Genomic DNA, 19424 nt, shown 5'->3' with positions numbered 1-19424 from the left:
AATCATGTCTTATCTCCACCAATTATGAAATCACCCCAGAATGTTTCCACCTCTTGCTCCACCAGCTCATCTCTCTCTGAGTTTAGATGTTTCTCCTCTTCTAATATATGCATTCAGTGCTAAAAGTTTTCCTCTAAGTGCTGCTTTCATTGCATCTTGAGAGTTTTGGTTTTTTTTTTTCTTTTCCTTGAGTGCAAAATAGTTTTTCCACGTCTCTTAGACTTTTGGACCCATGTGTTAGTTAATCTCCACAGATGCTGGAATTCTCCAAGTATTTTTCTTTTCCTCATTTCTTATTTAATTCTATACTTTATGCTGTCTATTCTTTTGAATCTGTTAAGGTGCATCCTGTGGGCCCAACAGTGGTCTTTCTTGGTGAATGTCCCATGTGAGCTTGAGAGACATGTGTATTTGGCTGTTGGGTGAAGCGGTCTGTAAGTGACAATTAGCTACCTTTCCGAATCACCCTTGTCTTAACCAGTTCATCAATTAATTGACACTCCCCACTTCTTCTGTGTAACATATTGACATGCCTAAGATATTTGGAACCATAAAGGGGATGGGTATCCATCTATGTGACACTCTATACAGCCATTTGGAATATATGTTTATCAGAGATTCTGTTTGTTCCCAAATGACTTTTGGGCAATTATACATATTAATGAAATATATACTTTTGACAAAGTATATGTAAACAAATCCTTGCTGTTGTTCAGTCGCTAAGTCATGTCTGACTCTTTGCAACCCCAGGGACTGCAGCACGCCAGGCTTCCCTGTCCTCCGCTATCTCCTGGAGTTTGCTCAAACTCCTATCTATTGAGTCGGTGATGCCCCTAATGCAAAAGAGATCTGTCCTTAGAAAACCAGCACTGAATTCTTCGGCAAGATGTAATAAAGCCAAGTTCCCTAAAACATCGCATAGAGTTAAGTACGAGTGAGACAATTGTGAAAGAGCTGAGGGCATAATTGGAAAAATCCAGAATTAGGCCCTTATGCCTTTGCAAGTGGCTTTTATGTTCTTGTCTCCTTTAAAGAAACAGGCGCAGGAAATCATAGATGTCTCATTCTCATGTGTTTTATGAGACAGATTACACAGGATTTCAGCCAGGGGGTCTGCCTTCAGCGATATGGTCTAGGTCTTCTTCGAATGACTGGGAAATGAAGGCACATCTGTGGGCCTGGGGAACGAAGTGAGAGAATCAGGACGCTCTGATGTCCTGCCTACAGAATTGAAGACCCATAGAAGGGTCTTCAAGCTCAAGAAGCAAACTTGGGCCAGAGCCAAGCAAAATATTATACCTGTTATGTGCATGGACAGCCATTTCTGTTTCCATGGTGCTTGTATTATTATTAATTAACCTTATCAGGCAAGGCCCCTGGCAAGTTTGATTGAGCTGAGGTGGGGCCAGCCCAGGGTGTTTCAGAGCCGTGGGTGTTTAACCCACTTGGCTTGTGCCCAGCTTTCACCAGGAGCCACCAGCCCCTTGACCTTCACCTTTGTCAACCCAGAGGGGAGATCAGACCTTGACAACTTGGTCTCACCTATTTGAGGTCTTTATTATTGTCCCCATTTTCCAGATGAGGAAACTGAGACTCAGAGAGTTTAGGTTCCACAGCTAGGAAGTGACAGTCAGGATCTGAATGTCACACTGAGAAGATTAAATAGCTGGTGTACTTTCCTGGTCAGGTGATTTTCAGGACACAGCATCCCCTCTTATGATATATTTGGTTTCAGTGGGGAAAAAGAAAATTAGCCAAGTTAAGTGTACTGATATATATGACAACTTTCCTTGCGTGTATTCATCTCAGCCCATTAAGGATGTCCCCACGCCCAGGTAAGGAGATGAACCATTTTAGAGGTGGAAATTAGGCTTCTTCTTTCAGCTGCTCAGGACTGACCGATGGTGGATGCTGGGTGTAGAGTGCTGTGTTGAGCAGGACACAGATGCTGCTCATAGGTTCTGTGGGAAGTGAGTCAGTTCACACAGTCATGTCTGACTCTTCACGACCCCATGGACTGCAGCATGCCAGGCTTCCCTGTCCATCAGGAAAGTGGAGCTTGCTCAAACTCAAGTCTATTGAGTCGGTGATGCCATCCAACCATCTCCTCCTCTATCGTCCCCTTCTCCTCCTGCCCTCAGTCTCTCTCAGAAGTAGTGTCCAGTGGTACACCATGAGCACAGGAAAGAGAGTGGTAACTCGGGTCTCCTGCCATTCCGAGAAAGCTCTGTGGCCCTATCGGGCACCTCTCTCCACCTGGTGGCAGCTGATGGGATTGGAGGCAAAATGATGGACTTTTAGGGCAGAGGTTTGCAAAATCATGATAGAGGTGGGAAGACCAGGCCATCAACCAGGAAACGTTTTCAAATATACCTCCCGTCCCCAGGGTGTAGCAGAATCTGAAGGGAGCAGAGAAGGTGACAGGGCAAACACAGTAGTTTGAAGAAAAAAAAAAAAAAGAATCTCCCCAGATGATTCTAATATGCCAGCTTCTGTCTCCAACCTTGAAAACCACCCTTTGGGGGATGAGAAAAGGAAACTGCCTCAAACTTGGCATGAAGAGAAGTTACCCTTGGATGGAATTGCCAGCTCCTTCTGAGAGGTAACCAACCTTCCTGGTGAGTTGCTTAAGCACTTTTGGTGTAAGCTGAAAAATTTCACTTACAGGGAGTTTCCAAATCCTTCTGAAAAGTTAGTTTACTTACTAGCTCACATTCAGGACCATTGAGAATCTCAAGTAAGGGATCCTCTCTGAAAAGGCTCGCCGCAGGATGGAAAGTGCTAGAATACAAAGGAGGTGTTTGGTGAGTTGCCTTTTTGGATTGGTGCGTTTAGAGCAGTGCGCACGGAGTTCACTGATCTAGCTCCTGTCCTGGCATCGCAGCCATGAGACACTGGGTGTGCCATTCCCTTCTCCGGACTTTGGATTATTCATCTGCCAGATAAGTGAGCTCATGGAACTAGACTCCGGCTCAACTCTATGGTCTCTTTCAGCCTTGACATTATCTGATTCCACAACCACTAGGGGTTTTTCCCCAAGGCTGGGCTAGGCAGAAGAAGAGGAGGATGTCCCCTTCTTATTGAGTGGACACCAGCAAACAGCATTCTTCCAGGAGGGTGTGAGCTCAGCCAAGCTGGCTGGAGTCTACCTTTCCAAGATGAAATCCACCAGGAAGCACACTTCACGGGCTCGGGGACCACATCTGCCTGTTCACTGCTGTGACCCCAGTGGCTGCAACACAGCAGATGCTCATTAAATACTGACTATCCAAGTAGGCATCATACATGTCGGCAGGAAGAGAAAGCTTCCAAAAACCAGAGAGGACAAAAACCCAGGCCACCGGTTTTCCTGGATATTCCTACTTTATTTTTGGCTACATCATCACAAAGAAAGGCGATGGGTGGTTCTGCATGCACCAGAGGGCGTGTGTGTGTGTGTGTGTGTATGTGTGTGCGCGCGTGTGTGTGTGTGTATGTTCTAGGCAGGGAGGTGCTTGCATCTGTCAGGGAGGGGGCGCGCCTGGGCCGAGGCACTGTGAGCTAGCTGCATGCTGAGTCCAGCGCCGATGCCAGCGTTAGGCCTGGGCGACACAGCCAGAGTGCTTTCTCCTAAGGGCAAACCATGAGAAGGAGGTGGGCTGAGAATGGGCACCAAGGGGGTCCCTGGGGAGAGGGAGGGTCAGTGGGGAAGATGGCAGCCAGGAAGCTGCTGGCCACTATAGAGAAGGCGAGGTGCCTGGCATCTAGAAAATGCTTATTCAAGGCAAGAAATCGATGCCTTCCAATGACTTGTCAGGGGAGCTAGGGGTGGGAGCCCCTGCATGGAAGGTTAACAGGTGTGCGTTTGGAGACAGTGAGAGTTTAGTGTCCATTTGGCTACTTCTGTAGATAATGGTGGTGTTTTGGAGAGAATGGGGTGATTTTCATGGAGGAAGACTTACTGGAAATTGGGGAAAAAATCCAACCTTTCTTGCAGGGCACTGGAGATGACCTGGACTCAAATCTTATAAAGTTTGGCCTCATTGCCTTTTCCTCCTTTAAAACAATTAAAAAAATTTTTAGGACAACTGAACAATCCAGAATGGAACAAAAGCCTTTGGTGTCAGGATCTGTCACTTTCTAATGTTTTATGTGCACGATGGTGTTTTATTCTCCCAACACAATGAACAGAGTGCAAGAGATAAAGAGACAGAGAGACACAGAGAGACCAGAGATGATTCTGAGTTAGAGGCAGGATACAGACAGTCAGAGAGAGAGAAAGAGAGAGAGACAGAGTGAGGGGAATGGGTCATGTGTTCATTTAACTAGGAGCAAAGGAAAGAGACTGGTGGCTTCTATGGAGAGGTCCCCTGGAAACCAGGGCTCTGGTTTGAACACCTTCTGCGCCCACTTGGGGAGGTCAGGGGCTGAGAAAGGCCCTCTGAGCGGAGCATCTACACAGCTTGCTGGATGCTGCCATGCTCCCAGAGCAGTGCTAGCAAGCGGCCCAAGGTCCAAGTACACCCAGCTCTGCCAAGGGGAGAAGTGGTTACAGAAGCAGGGACCTACGTGGTAATTCAGGATTTTGCCGGTTTCTCAGCATTTGCTCGTTAGGCTGGTGAGAGGAGGCGAGGAGGTGAGCCTGTGTTAAGATATATGTTTTTGCTTTTGCTATTCTATCCCCTCAGAGAAGGGGAAAGAAGAAGGGGCGAGAGGTGGGGGTGGAGAGAAGAGATAAGGGGGTGAGAAGAAAAAGATGAATGTGGCATCAGGCAAAAGGAAGGAGGAGAAGTGGGAGAGGGGTGGTACAGAATGGGGGCTAGTTTTTGTTAGGAAGCAAATAGTGAACATCCTCAAAGAGGGGGCTACCCAGTCCCTTGGGGTATTCTGCATGGTCATTTCTTGATGCATCTAGAGCTGGGAAGTGTGTTCCTAGTCACTGGAGAGTTTAAACATGGGGGTCTGTTTTGTGGCAATTGAGTGCATGATGTGAAGAAGTTGGTGGGGGGGGGGTGGCGCGGGGAGCTGGGATGCTCCATTTCTGTCCCAGGGCTCATCCTCATGACCTTGTCTGGCTCTGCTGACAGCTGAGAGTATAGGCAAATGGATGTTAGGTGTGTCCAAGGCCAGGAGGATCTAAAAACAGTCCTAAATGATGAAGAGCCTCTGTAATTCACCAGGGCTGAGAGGTTGTTAAATGAACAACCTTCTTGTGAAACTCTCCTCATCCCTACAGCTCCATCCTGGAGGGATCTGAGACAGGCTAGATTCAGAGCCTGCATCACAGCATCATGGAAAATGGAGGCTATTGGTGGCAATGTCCACGGTGCAGGGGAGACCTCAAAGGCAGGCTCTAGGAGGGGTGGGTGCGGAAGGTGTCGAGAAGAGAGATGAGAATGCACAGGGCAGCTGGGACAGGCTCGGGGTGGGGGTGAGGGGCACAAGGTCGGGGCATGGACCTGGGGACCTGGGCACCATCCTAATCGCTTGACACGTGGTTCTCGTTCTGTAGCTGGTGCCAGCGTTCAATCTTCTTGTCCTTGTTTTTCAGACACTCGTACCAGTGTTTTAAGCGCTCTCCCTTGGCCGAGATCCCCAACTGGCAGCCTCCTGGAGGACAAGAGGGGAAGACAGGGGCAGGTGGTCGGAGTGGAATCTCATTCTAGACCCAAATGTCTAGTTGGGGGAAAACCTGCCACCAAGCAGTGATCACCCACCCACCCAGCCACTTGGGATCCATCCTTTTTCCTGGAAGTTGTGGTTGTGATGTTATTATTACCACTGGTTTTCTTTGTCTATAGACTCCCTGCTTAAGAACCTGCAACGGCTCCCTACTATGGCATCAAGTCATAACTACACTGTCTATTTTTGAAGACCTTTATTTTTTTAAAGTCTTTATTGAATATGTTATAATATTGCTCCTGTTTTATGTTTTTGGCATGTGGGATCCTAGCTCCCTGACCAGGGATCAAACCCACTTCTCTGCATTGGGAGGTGAATCCAGAGAATTCTTAATCTCTGGACCACCAGGGAAGTTCCTAAAGACCTTTTTAAAATCACCACTCTGCTCACTGAAACTCTCTCTCACTACTTCTGGGGACTCATCATGCATTTCCAAGGAGTCCATTTCATCACCCCGCTCAATCCCGCCTGCACTCCTTTGCTGGAGCGGTATCCATTGTCGGGAATTCCCTCCCTGCTCCACAGGTAATGATGGTGCTTCCTCATTATTTGGAGGGGGACTGGGAACAACAGAACCTTCATCCTGGACTTGCCAGTAGACTAAGGAGACGTCCTTTGCACCCTGTTTTCTGCAGAGGCCACACACTCCTCTCCTCTGCAATTGTTTATTCCACTGGAGGTGATCTCTTCAGCAAATAACCAATCATGATCCAATCTTCCCAGCTCTGTAACCCAAACTGGACCCAAAGGAGGACCCTGGGTCCTGACTCTGCATTTGGACAAAGTAATTGCCAGAGTAAAGCAGGGTCCTCAAACCTCTGCATCCCTGGGTAAGGCTCTTTTCTCCTAGGAGGACAGAAGACAGCGTTTTGCCCGGGGGCTGGGACCACTCACCAATGTAATCATTAGACTTGCCGATGTCATAGTCCCAGACTGAGATGTCCAGTGACTTCTTCGCCAGGTCACTGTGTTTGATGTCATAGAAAAATTCCTAGATGCAGCAGAGGAAGGTATGTGAGTGACAGGGTTCTCTGAGCCTTCAGCATCAGGAGCTAAGAGGCTGAGTCCGAGGGGTGCACGGACCAAGGCGGGGGCCCTTGTATTGGTTATTTGGAATCAAGGGGGTCTTTACCCCAGGCCTGATAATTCCCTTTAAACAAACACTCTGTATAACAAAGCCCCCCAGGCCCTGTAATTCTCTTTTCAATGACTCTGCTTGAAGTTGGGAAGACTGGTGGGGTTTTTCTAAGAAGGCTGATTCTGGTCACGTTTCCTTGAAGGTAGACAGACATGAACTCAGTCCTTACATTCTGATAGCTTCTGAAGTGGTTTTCCTTCCTCTTCATCATTCAGAGATTAAAGGTAGTTGAGGTTTAGGGGTTTATGTTTTCAGATAACCTGATTTTTTCAATAACTCTTCTGCCCAATCATAGAATTCACTCATGTTCACTTTTAAAACAAACATGGAAGCAACTCCGGCGCCCCCTACAAAAACCCCAAACCAAACTTGTAATCTATCCACCCAAGAATGACCAAGGTCAACGTTCCCCATGTGTGACCCATATTGGTGTATGTCTTAAAAAACCAATGTGAGTATTAATTTGAATTTTATATCATGTGAAATATTCAAATATTGTTATAGAAATATAATATGAATATACTGTACTGTGGTTTCCTTTTTCCATTTTATAACAGATGGTAAGAACCAATTTTGCATGTTGGCAGTTTTTTCTACATCACCACTTTATTCTTTATTTGTTAATATTTTTTTTTCCAAATCACCACTTCAATGGCTTCATCTACCAGCTGCATGCCTGGACCATAACCTAGTGCCCACAAGTTGAGGATTTAGGTCCCTGACAAGTCGCAGTGTGATACAGAGGAAGGAACACCTTAAATGGGCATCTGGAGAGTGGCTTTAGCAGGACTGGATGCATTGGATGGATCTGGGAACTGAGGGAGAGGGAGAGGGCACTGCCAACCAGGTGTCTGGTAAGGGGGACAACTGCTCCTATTTATTTCCTCAAATATTAGTATTACACACAATTAGAGTTAGTAAAGACATTCTCTCCCCAAACACAGCATCTTCCCTTTGACATTCCAAATCTATAGGCTTTTGTCTTAGGCTTGATTCCCTCCAGTGATGAAGAACTCATTCCTTCTTCTTTAGATAATTCAAGGTGATCTATGAAAGAAAGCTATTTCTTAAAAAAAATGTGCTTTACAACTTTCTAGCAGGGAATTTGTTCCACCTTCACATATAGGAACTATGACAGCATATGACAAAAAATAGGACAACCATACCTCATTAAATTCAGGATTCAAGGTTTTCTTCTTAATTTGAGTCTTGTGTTTGGCTTTCTTTCCCATGTCTGGTTTCAGCCAGCTGAGAGCAGACATAAGAGGCTATTATGATTGAAGTTTAATGAATAGGAATAGTCTCCTGATGACCCTAAATGTCCAACTAGTGTCGGGAGAATAATTAATGAACAGATCAGAAAGTGAATCAACATTAATAATGACCAGTGTGCATTAGAGCATTTACCTGATGCCAGACATTACCTAAGCACCTTATGCACATTTAATCCTCAACAAACCCTAGATGGTACAACCGCCCATTTACATATAAGGAAACTGAGGGACCAGAGAAGTTGAAACATGTGCCTCCAGTCACACAGCTGGGGGCTCAAGGCAGCTGTTGCCTCTGGAGTCTGTGCTCTTAGCCAGGACTTTCTCCCAGTGGATCACTGAGAACCTGGATGATGGTGTCTGGGGCTTCACTACTGATTACCTCTTAAGCTGGGCATCTGTCTCACTGTGTGACCTTGGGCAGGTTCTTTGCCCTCTCGGGGCCTCAGTGTAAAATGATCTTGGGGAAGCTCTCTAGTTCTCCATTTGCAAGGACCTAGGATCCCCTCTCGGGCCCACTGACAGGCCCTGGCATTGACTCACAGCTTCACGAATGGATCTGAGTAGCCATTGGCATCCATGGCTGCCAGGTGCACGCAGCGTATGATGCCCACGATGAGGCCTCCCTGCTGTGTGCTGTACATGAGGGACACCAGGATCTTGCCGCGTTCCTCTATGTCACCAATACGCTCCACCTGCTGCAGGAGAAGAGGGTGATGGGTCTAGGATGGACAGGGTCTGGGAACATGGATGGTGATCATTAAGAGAGAGTCTGTGGAGAGTAGGAGGACTTGGGCCAGCACAAGTGCAGTTCAGCACCACAAACAGCAGACACTCCCCTCCAACCTCCAGGGAGGAGCAAAGGATGAAAGTCAAGAGGCCCAGCCCTTGGCACACAGGGGCCGGTGGCTTTATTCTGACTTAGTCACAGACTGAGCCTGACCCTGATGCCAGCCCGACTCTGAGCTCAGAACCCCTCATCCAACCAGTCTTCTCAAAAGCTGTGAAGCCCAACTCGAGCCTCTGCCAGACGCACAGCTTAAAGAACCTGCCCTGCCTTCCCAAGGGGCGCGTGGCACTGCCCTAGTGCAGAAGAATTATTAGAAGAGCTTCTGCAAACAAGGCCAAGGAACACGAGGGTGTCTCCTGCAGGCAAGAGGATGGGGCTTCCCCCACCTTGGGGGCTCCAGGTATGAAGAGCATGCTCCTGGTCTCATGTTCTAATGCCCTGGGCAAGGGCACCTCTCATCAGGAACCAACAGGTGGGTGGTTTGGGGAGGAAGAGTGGGAAAGGGGCCAGGGAGGGAGAGAAAGGGGAGATGTCAAACCCTGTCTGTGGCTTCAACTCTATTTTTCCATTTTCCTTGGCGCTCACCTCCTCCTCATAGAGGGCCATGCCTCGGGCTGACCCAGTGGTTCCGGCACGCTTCATCTTGAGGAGGGAGATAGAAAAGATAGAAAAGAAAAACAGCACTGTCAATGGGGCTCATCGCCCTACTCAAGAAAGACCAGAGACCCCTTCTTCTCCCCTCCACTAGCATCCAGAGCCGTGATGAGAGGTCCTCCAAGCTTCAGGAGCCCTCCAGCACTCCCCTTTCAGCTAATATATACGTATATAAAATGCTAACCATTTGAGAGACCATGTTAATGCACAACAGCCTATGATGTAGATTGTATTACTGTCCCCATTTCGCAGATGATGACACTGAGGGTCAGAGTGGTCAAACCATTTGCCCCAATCAGTAAGTGGCAGACTACAGGATCCACAAAACCGATAAGGTTTTGTCTGCTCTGGTTGAAGCAGCACAGGGGCCTTGAGATCTGGCCCACCAGATGCTTCTTCCCCCATGGCTCCTTTGGGGAACAGAATGTGAAAAGCGCTGGTTAAATCCAACCTCTCCCCTTTAGAGACGAGGAAACTGAGGTGCGGAGGAAAGGGCACAGTGCTTAGGAGATCCCTGTCCTTGGTGGGACACATGAAGGGAGTCAATGGTGAGAAGGTTAAGAGCAAAGATCAGCAGGGTTCTGGGGCCAGCGCAGGCCTGTCCTGCCACCTCTGTGCCTCTGGGACTGGCTGTGCCCATCATAGCAAGATGAGCAGACCCAGTAACTGAAGACCCAGATGGGGGCTTGGCCCTGTCCTGACCGACTGGACTCACTGAGTGAGGGGAAGGAGATGAAGCCTGAAGAAGCCAGCTGTTACCAGGCAAAGACCCAGAGGAAAGGCTTCCTCCTAGCACATCTGGTGATTTATTGGAGCCTGGCATCCGGTGTAAAGTTCTCCTTGTTGTTTTGTTGGTGCTATGGAACATGGCGTGGCACACATGAGAGCCCCTCCTGAGGCTGGCCATCTGGTGGGAGGATGCTGCAGGCCTCTCCATGGGGGCACTGGCTCACTGCCCAGCGAGGAGGTGCACTGGTCATCGCAGCAAAGCTGGGCTACGGCCGGTGTCTGAGAGCAGAATCACCGGCTCATATCTTAGCAACTCCCTCCTCTTTCTGGGCCCCAGGTGGCTCAGAAGTTAAAAAAAAAAAAAAAAAAAACTGGGTGGGTTGGATTATCTGTAAAAATACAGATTGCTAGGTCTCACCCTTCCTCGCTAAGTCAGAATATCCAGGGAGATCTCCCATGAAATCTATTTTGTAAAGCTCTGGTTTTAAAATCTCCAGTTGATTCTGAGGTGCAGCCCAATTGAACAGCCTCAGTGCGGTTCTCATTCTTTCTCAAAAGGTGAGAAATAGCAGTTGTAATGCTTTATATGTACTGTCACCTCAATCCTTAAAAGACCCTATGAGGTTGGTACTGTATTTTCCCATTTTGCAGATAAGAAAACTGAGGCACAGAGGGGTTAAGTCAAGGGATTCAAGTTATACTGCAAGTGGCAGAAACTGGTACTCAAACCCAGCCTGGCTCCAGAGCCCATGCTCTTAAGCACTCTGCTATCCTGCCTTCTGTGTATCTCTGCAATGCTTTACGAACTTCTTGACTGACAGGTGGGTAAGGCAGCATTGTTTTCTATAATAACAACAGTTAATTTATGCATGCTCATTATGCGCAAGGTTGTTTTAGTTATGTCTTTCACACAACCCTCCTACGAAGCAGGTGCTACTGTAATGCCCATTTCATAGACAAGAAAAACTGAGGCCCAGAACAGTTCAGACCCTTGGTGAAGGCCAGGGAGCAGGGACATGGCAGGGCTTTGAACTCAGGCAGACCACCCTGCCACACCACACTGCCCTTCAGAAGGGATGCCAGCCAGGGTCGGAAGAAGGCATAGCCAGGAGGCAACCATGATGTTCTGAGCTGAAATCTTCACCCTCCTCCCCAGAGCTGCCGCAGCCCCTCTCCTGTCCGGCACCTGACAGATCTATCCCACCCTCTCCCTCACAGGACCCTCAGGGCATAGGCACTCACCGGGACCACCCGCTCCAGACAGATATTGAAGTTCTTCCTCTGATTGGGCTTCAGTTTCTTGAGGGAGAATCTGGTCTCACCAATAAACTCATTATGGCCGAATTTGTCCTCATCACAGACAGAAATTCTGTGGCCAGTATAAAGGATGGGGATTAAAAAAAAAAAAGAGCATACACTGAGCACATATTGTGTACCAAGAGCTGTGTGTGATTCATGATGGTAGGGAAAGTATAATGCGCACAGGAATAATACAACCTCCTATTTATTGAACACTAGGCCAGGCATTTCACATTTCTTCTTGATAGCAGTCTAACTTAATGAGCAGTAACATGCAACAAAACTTAAATTTTTAGCTTGCTTGATTTTTGAATATGCATACACCCATGTAACCACCACTCAGATCAAAATGTAAAACATTTCAGCTGCCAGAAGACCCTCATGATTCTCCCTAGCCACTAACTTCCTCAAAGATAACCATTTTGTTCCCTTGGCAAGATTCAGTGTCTTGTTTTTGACCCGCATATAAATAAAATCAGACGTGTAGGTTCTTTTCCATTTGGCTTCTTTTGTTCAACATTATGTCTGTGAGAGTCATCCACGTGTATAGTAATTTGTCCTTGTTTTGGTTGTATAGTATTCTATCATGTAAATATACTCTAATAATGTTGCTACATATGGGCATTTGGTTTTGAGCTATTTCTAGTTGTTATGAATGAAGCTGCAAAGGAATATTCACTTTCATGTCTTTTTGTATATGCATGTGTTTCTATTGGGTATTGCTGAGCCAAGCTTCTCCTGAGGTTAACACACAAATTTAACCTCAGTAGAAATGTCTAAACAGTTTTCCAAAGTGGTTCCTCCAATTATATTCCTACCAGTAGTTTACGCAGGTCCTGGTTGTTCTTCATTCTAATTTCGATTTTGTCAGTTTTAACTTTTGCATTTCTGAGTAGGCCATAGTATCTATCTCCTTGTAGTATTAATTTACATTTCCCTGATGAGTAATGAAGCTCAGCCCCCTTTTCATCTGCTTTATGGCCATTTCAGCAGCATGTTTTCCAAAGTTAGGCTAGGACCTCTTCTCATTCAATTCTTTCTCTTCTCCCAAACCTCTGAGTTTCCCACTTTGTAGAGGAAACTGGGGCCCAGAAAGGTTGAATAATTTTTCCCTACTAAGGGGCAGAGATGGCAACCCACTCCAGTATTCTTGCCTGGAGAATCCTATGGACGGAGCAGTCTGACAGGCTACATACAGTCCATGGGGTCGCAAAGAGTCAGACACAACTAAACATCACACAAGGGGCAGACCCAGAATTTGAAGCTCCTGAATCCCAGAACACTGTATCGTCTTTCGCTATCCATTCTGTACAGCATTAAGCACACTAGAGACACAAAACTGGCTGGTCATGAGAAAGGTAGCTCAGGAGGCCCAAAGGACAAGTTGAGGCATGATAATCCTCCCTGATATATACTAAGAGGAAGGAAGGAATTTCCCCCTCACCGGCATGGGAGGCAGATAGGAACTAACAGCACTTTGCTCCTGGCCATCAACATTTGTTGAACGAGTATACTCCAACTAAAAAAAATTGCTGAACAAGGTTCATAGTTCTAGAGGGTCAGAACACCCTCCTTCTGAGCCCCATGTGTACACACCATGCAGCCAGTAGGGGTGTGAACAACACCATCCTTTCTACAGGACACTGTGTCTCCAAAGACTTAAAAACAGTCACCATATTTGACCTAGCAATGCCACTTCTAGGAATTTATCTTGAAGATACAAGTGTAAAAATACGTAACTAAAGAGCCTTCCTATAGTTTTGTTTGTAATTGTGAAAAAGCAGAAATAACACAAGTATTCTATAATGGGGAGAGATCTTAAGAAAATTATGAAATAATCCTGGAAATGTTAACAGTACACATTGAAAATAATGTCCTCACTCACCAGGGAAATGCAAAAACCACAATGTGACCCCCCTACACACTCACCAGAATGGCCAACATGGAGAAGTGTTGAGGACGCGGCTGGAACCCCCAGACATTGCTTGTTGGAGTGTAAAAAACAGTTTCTGCTAAAACTATGGAAAACTGGCTATGTTTCTACTAGAGCTAAACATATACATATACTACGGTTCAGTCATTACCCTCCCAGGTGTATATACGACAGAAACGCATGCAAGAAACAGCTACTACTACGTTCCCAGCAGCACTATTTGTAACAGCCCCAAACAGAAAATCAACCAAATACCCATTAACAGTAGAATGAATAAATGAAACTGTGTTATATCCACACACTGGAATACTAAATAGCAATGAGAAAGACCAACTTGCAGCTACACACAAGTTGGGTGACTGTCACAAACAGGAATTAAATGAAAGCAGACAGACATAAAAGAAGGAGGTGGTGTGATTTCATTGTATAAAGTGCAGAACTAGACTAAGTGAGCCTGTCCTGCTCGCAGTGAGGGTGGGGGACCCCCTGCGGGGAAAGGTCCTCACTGAAAGGGGGCACCAGGGGAGGGCTTCCGTGGCCCAGGGCCGCTCTGTTTTCTTAACTCAGTGTGCTCACTCTGTGAAAATTCATCTATCTGTACGCTTTTCTCATGCGCACTTTTCTAAATGGATGTTACACTGCTATAAAAATGTGTGCTTAGGAAAATTTTGTAGCTGACAAGAATGTACTTGGAACAGCCTCTTTGAAGAGGAGTTTGTAGGTCTTGTAAAATTAAAAAGACCCACACCCTATATCCTCTGATCCAGCAAATACTCCTCCTTGATGTCTATCCTAAGGAAATACTCGTATGAACACCAGGAAGCATGAAGGGTGCTCACTGAAAATGCGTTTATAATAGAGAAAAGCTGGGAGCTGTCTAAACGCCTGTCCACAGGGAACTGGATAAATAAAGGGGTAAACAGTCACATAAAACTTTAAGACAGGCCAAACAATATCATATACTGTTTATAGACACATAATTATGCAGCTGAAGCATAGGATACGCTTGGGAATGATACCCATAGAATTCAGAATAGTGGTTAGCCCTGGGGAAGGAAGAAGAAAAGAGGTGGGGGATGGAGTATTAAGAGGAGCTTCAGTTTGCATCTGTAGTGCTTAATTCTTTACAAAAAATAGAGCAGAAGCAAATACAACAAAATATTAAAGTTTTTGAAAGATTTTTTTTTTAATATTCTGTAAAACTGTTACTTGCTCAGTCATGTCCGACTCTTTCAGACCCTATGGACTGTAGCCCGCCAGGCTCCTCTGTCCATGGAATTCTCTAGGTAAGAATACTGGAGTGGGTGGCATCCCCTCCTCCAGGGGATCTTCCCAACTCAGGGATCAAACCCAGCTCTCCCACATTGCGGGCGGATTCTTCACCATCTGAGCCACCAGGGAAGCCTGTATATATATTCATGATATTTAATAATAAAGCATTTAAAAATATGTGATAAATCTATGCCATGGAATTTTCTGAAACAGTTAAAAATTAGGTAGATCTAATGTGTAAAATGTGTAAAAAGAATACATTTGAATCAGTTCTAATGAGGTGGATGAAACTGGAGCCGATTATACAGAGTGAAGTAAGCCAGAAAGAAAAACACTAATACAGTATACTAATGCATATACATGGAATTTAGAAAGATGGAAACGATAACCCTGTATGCGAGACAGCAAAAGAGACACAGATGTATAGAACAGTCTTTTGGACTCTGAGGGAGAGGGGGAGGGTGGGATGATTTGGGAGAATGGCATTGAGACATGTATAATATCATATAAGAAACAAATTGCCAGTCTAGGTTCAATGCAGGGTGCAGGATGCTTGGGGCTGGTGCACTGGGATGACCCGGAGGGATGGTGTGGAGGGGGAGGTGGGAGGGGGATTTGGGATTGGGAACATGTGTACACCTGTGGCAGATTCATGTTGATGTGTGGCAAAACCAATACCATATTGTAAAGTAAAAATAATAATAATTTAAAAAGAAAGAGAAAAAGAAAAAAATAAATAAAATAAAAGATCATTTATATATATATATATATATATATATATATATATATATATATATATAATGGGAAGCTGCTGTCCAGCACAGGGAACTCAGCTTGGTGCTCTGTGATGACCTAGAGGGCTGGGATGGGAGATTGGGAGGGAGACTCAAAAGAGAGGGGATATATGTATACCAGAGACCAACACAACATTGCAAAGCAAATATACTCTAATTAAAAAGTAAAATAAATATCCGAAAAAAATTAGGTGGATCTAAGTGTCTTCTCATGGCCACAAACCTAAGATATATTGTTAAGGAAAAAGGCAAGTTCCAGATATATTCGAGAAGATATTTCTTGTACTGTAAATGACGGTGTTTGCATATATATTACACTAAATGTATGTATATGAGGCTTCCCAGGTGGCGCCAGGTAAAGACCCTGTCTGCCAATGCAGGAGACTAAGAGATGTGGGTTCGATCTCTGGGTCAGGAAGATCCCTGGAGGAGGGCATGGCAGCCCACTCCAGTACTCTTGCCTGGAGAATCCCATGGACAGAGGAGCCTGGCGGGCTGCAGTCCACGGGGTTGCAAAGAGTTGGACATGGCTGAAGCCACTAAACCTCCACCACCATGTATGTATATAATGAATATACACAAACTCACAGAAGCGGAAAAGAGACCCAGGCTGAGGAGGGGACGAACATTTAAAGGCAGCTTTGTTTTCTCAGTAATTCTTCACAAGAAGGATACACTCATTTATTGCGTGTAAGTGGCTTCAGTCGTGTCCCACTCTTTGCATCCCCATGGACTGTAGCCTGTCAGGCTCCTCTGTCCATGGGATTTTCCAAGCAAGAATACTGGAATGGGTTGCCGTGCCCTCCTCATTAATGCATTTTAATACATTATAGAAGAATATGAAGTGGCAACAGTATGTTGTTAAGTAAAGCTGGCTGATTATTCAATAGGATGGTCCATTCTTACAAACATTTTAAAAAATACTTTATTAAAAAAAATACTTTTGTGCGCACACACACACAAATACACACGCTAAACCGAGATGTCAAGACACCAAGATGTTAACAGTTTCACTTATCTGTACTTTCAAAAAAAATGTCTACTTGAAATAGATAACATCTTTTAGAAGTAAAACTGCCCTGAGATGTTTTAAGGCATAGCTCCTGGGGACCGCGCGTGCTTGTCTGCCCAGCCGCGGCCCCGTCTCTGCCCTCCCACCCAGCAGGCACCTGAGGGTCTTCCTTTGCATGTCCTCATCTGTGATGCCGTGGTAGACCAGAGTTTCATTCCAGATGGGGTTTCTGGTGTTCCGCAGGGTTTTTGTACGAAGCTTGTTGGACTAGAACCCAGAGAGATGGACAGACAGACACCTGCCTCAGTGGGGAGCCAGCCCTGCAGCCACATCCCCTGGGCCCATTTAGGGTGGCTGCGTGACTTAGGTGTCCACTCCCCTTAGGGGCGTCAGGGCTCTGTTCTTGGGGGAGTCGGGGTCAGGCTCTAGGGTGCATCAGCAACACTGGACAGTGGGCCACCCCTCCCTCCAGGCCCTCTCATCGACCTTTCCATAGAGATTAGAAAGCTACAAGGTCTTTCTTTGAGAAAAATGATTATTTCCAGGACAGGGAGGCAGAAATGAGAGTCATCTGGGGATATTGGGACAATTCTCTCAATTTCCCCAAATAAAATCCTCCATGCTGGAAATTCCTTGGAGGGAACAAAATTTTTTATTTTACTCTAGGAGTGAAGGCTAGAAATACACCTGGTGACAAGTGTAATTCATACTAACATGTATGACTGATTGGATTCTCTAGCAAAGCAGGTTTGGATCTAGGAGTGGGCAAAGGAGACAGTATCAAGGAGAAGCAAATGTCACTCGGATTAGAAGGAGCAGTGGCCAGCTAGTTTGGCCATGGCCAGATGGGACTGTCTTTTTTTTACTTGATCTTAGCCTAAAGGCCGAGAAGCGACTTTCTTTTCTTGATCTAAACAAAAAAAGAGTGACATAAAGTGTGTGTGGGGGTGTGTGTGTATGCCTGCACACATGTAAGTGTATCCTCTTTCGTCTTATGGGGCATTTGATACTTACAGAAATTTTTGAAAAGGCGTTTTCCTAAGATCATGTGTATAGTATATACCAAGTATATAGTCAGCTTTGTTTTTAGGACATTCATGTCAAATGAACACAAAGCAAAAAATAAAACTCAAGAAGGCACACTTTCATTTCCAGCCTTGTGTTCTGAGGGGGTCAATCCAAAGAAAGGAGAATTAATCCCACTTTTCCTCCCCAGAGCAAAATAATGATCAGCAGGTGAGGTGGAATGGGAGAGAAAGGTAGGAGGGATGGGGGCCCATTTTCTCTTAATGACAGAATATTTTCTCAGGTTATCTGGAGAGAGTTATTCACCCTGTTGAGAGATGTTTGGCTGAGGCACAAAATGCGTGGGAGGGGCAACCACGGTCAGCACTGGGGAGCCACTATAGGTGTTTGAGCAGGTCAGGGCTTAATCATGGCATCTGCCTGTCTACTGGAGTCCTGGTTTCTGAGCTGGAGAAATGAGCAGAGCCCCTGCCTCTTGAAGGAGGATGGCTCTGGCCCATGCCTTACCCTGGGCAAAGACTTAGCCAATCAGGGAAGAGGGGGCTTGGGGGCAGATAGGGCTATTTTAGGCTCTGAGCTGGGAACCTTGGGTGCTTTCCAGAGCCCATGTACCCGGCTTGCCAAGAGGCCCAGGCCATATGGTACCTTGCTGGCTCCTGGCAGGAGGTGCAGCTTAACGTAGGGATCGGCCAAGCCATTCGAATCCATGGGCTTCAGTCCCTGTAAGAAAAGAAAGCAAAGGTGTGAGGGCCTGGGGAGGGCTTGGGCACTCAGCTATCAGAGGCAACGTGCAGTTATCGGTCCACCCTGTGTGCTTCCTCCTCTGAAGAAAGAGAAAGGAAATACACCATCTCAGAATGAGCACTGGAATCAGGCAGATGAGGTTTAAAGCCTGGTCATGTCACTTACTGGCTGTGTGACCTTAGGCAAGTGTCTTAACCTCTCTGAGTCTCATTTTCCTCACCTGTCAAACGGCTGGTAAGATCTAAATGCATTCCCACTTGTAAAGTGTTTGGCACAGTGCCTGGCACACTGGAAGTGCTCCATTAAGGTTGGATTGTTATTGCTGAGATGGAGGGACATGTCCCAGAATGGGTGGGAGAGGAGGAAAGGCTAGGGAGAGGAAGCTCGCGTTCTGGCCCTGGCCTCTTCACTCACTTCTGAGACCTCAGTTTCTCCATCCATGTGATGGAGATCACAGTCTCTGTCTGGTCCCTCTCAGAGCTGACATGGGGCTCAAATCAACCATAGGGAGAGGAGTCTGTCTGGGATAGGAGTTAAGTTGGGCTTGTTAGTAAGAGCAATTCCAAAATTCCTGGGGCCCAGATACACTTTGTCCACTCCCTAGGCCCTGGCTGGTCAGGTGTCTTATCTCTGGGTTCCCATAGTCTCCTTATAGAGCACTAATCTCCAATCCCATGTGCTTCGTTCTGTGATCTCTGGGAACCTCAGTTTCCCCATCTGTTCAATGGGGCTGATCACAGCCAATGCTTCATGGGATTCTTGGAGGAGTAAAGGAGCTCTCATTTGTGAAGGTTGAGCTCTGGCCCTGGCATAAGTTGAGTATGATCAGTGTTTGTTAATACTGTATGGGGACAGGAGGCCACAAAGTAGGGTGCAAGGGGTAAATCTGGCCAGGGAGCCTAGTAGGTAAGAGCATAGGCTTTTGAGCTGGATAACATTGGTTCAAATCCCAGCTCCACTTCTTCCGGGCTTTGTGACCTGAGCAAGTCCCTTAATTTCCTTGTGTCTCAGTTTCCCCATCTATAGAATGGAAATGATGATGGAACCGTCCTCATAGGTTTGTTGTGAAGATTAAATGGGACAAAATAATCTGTAGAAAGC

At 46.2% G+C, this 19424-nt stretch overlaps 1 protein-coding gene across 6 annotated transcripts in view; it reads right to left on the bottom strand.

The window, feature by feature from the left end:
* RPH3A (rabphilin 3A) overlaps positions 3345–19424 on the bottom strand; it is a 275247-nt gene continuing 259167 nt past the window's right edge. For 5 of the 6 annotated variants that reach the window (XM_013970800.2, XM_018061158.1, XM_013970803.2 and 2 more), the window contains 8 exons: positions 18225–18299; positions 16711–16820; positions 11486–11612; positions 9446–9502; positions 8614–8768; positions 7966–8047; positions 6556–6652; positions 3345–5589 (listed from right to left, as the gene is read on the bottom strand). In XM_013970800.2, the coding sequence (XP_013826254.2) occupies positions 5459–5589; positions 6556–6652; positions 7966–8047; positions 8614–8768; positions 9446–9502; positions 11486–11612; positions 16711–16820; positions 18225–18299 (834 nt within the window). In that variant the 3' untranslated portion in view covers positions 3345–5458. The remainder of the gene's footprint in view (positions 5590–6555; positions 6653–7965; positions 8048–8613; positions 8769–9445; positions 9503–11485; positions 11613–16710; positions 16821–18224; positions 18300–19424) is intronic. The other variant, XM_013970802.2, reaches the window with a different exon arrangement.

The sequence above is a fragment of the Capra hircus genome, chromosome 17 (assembly GCF_001704415.2).
Source record: "Capra hircus breed San Clemente chromosome 17, ASM170441v1, whole genome shotgun sequence".
NCBI lineage: Eukaryota > Metazoa > Chordata > Mammalia > Artiodactyla > Bovidae > Capra > Capra hircus.
The sequence above is the reverse complement of the archived record's forward strand: the minus strand, read 5'-3'. Positions and strand labels throughout refer to the sequence as shown.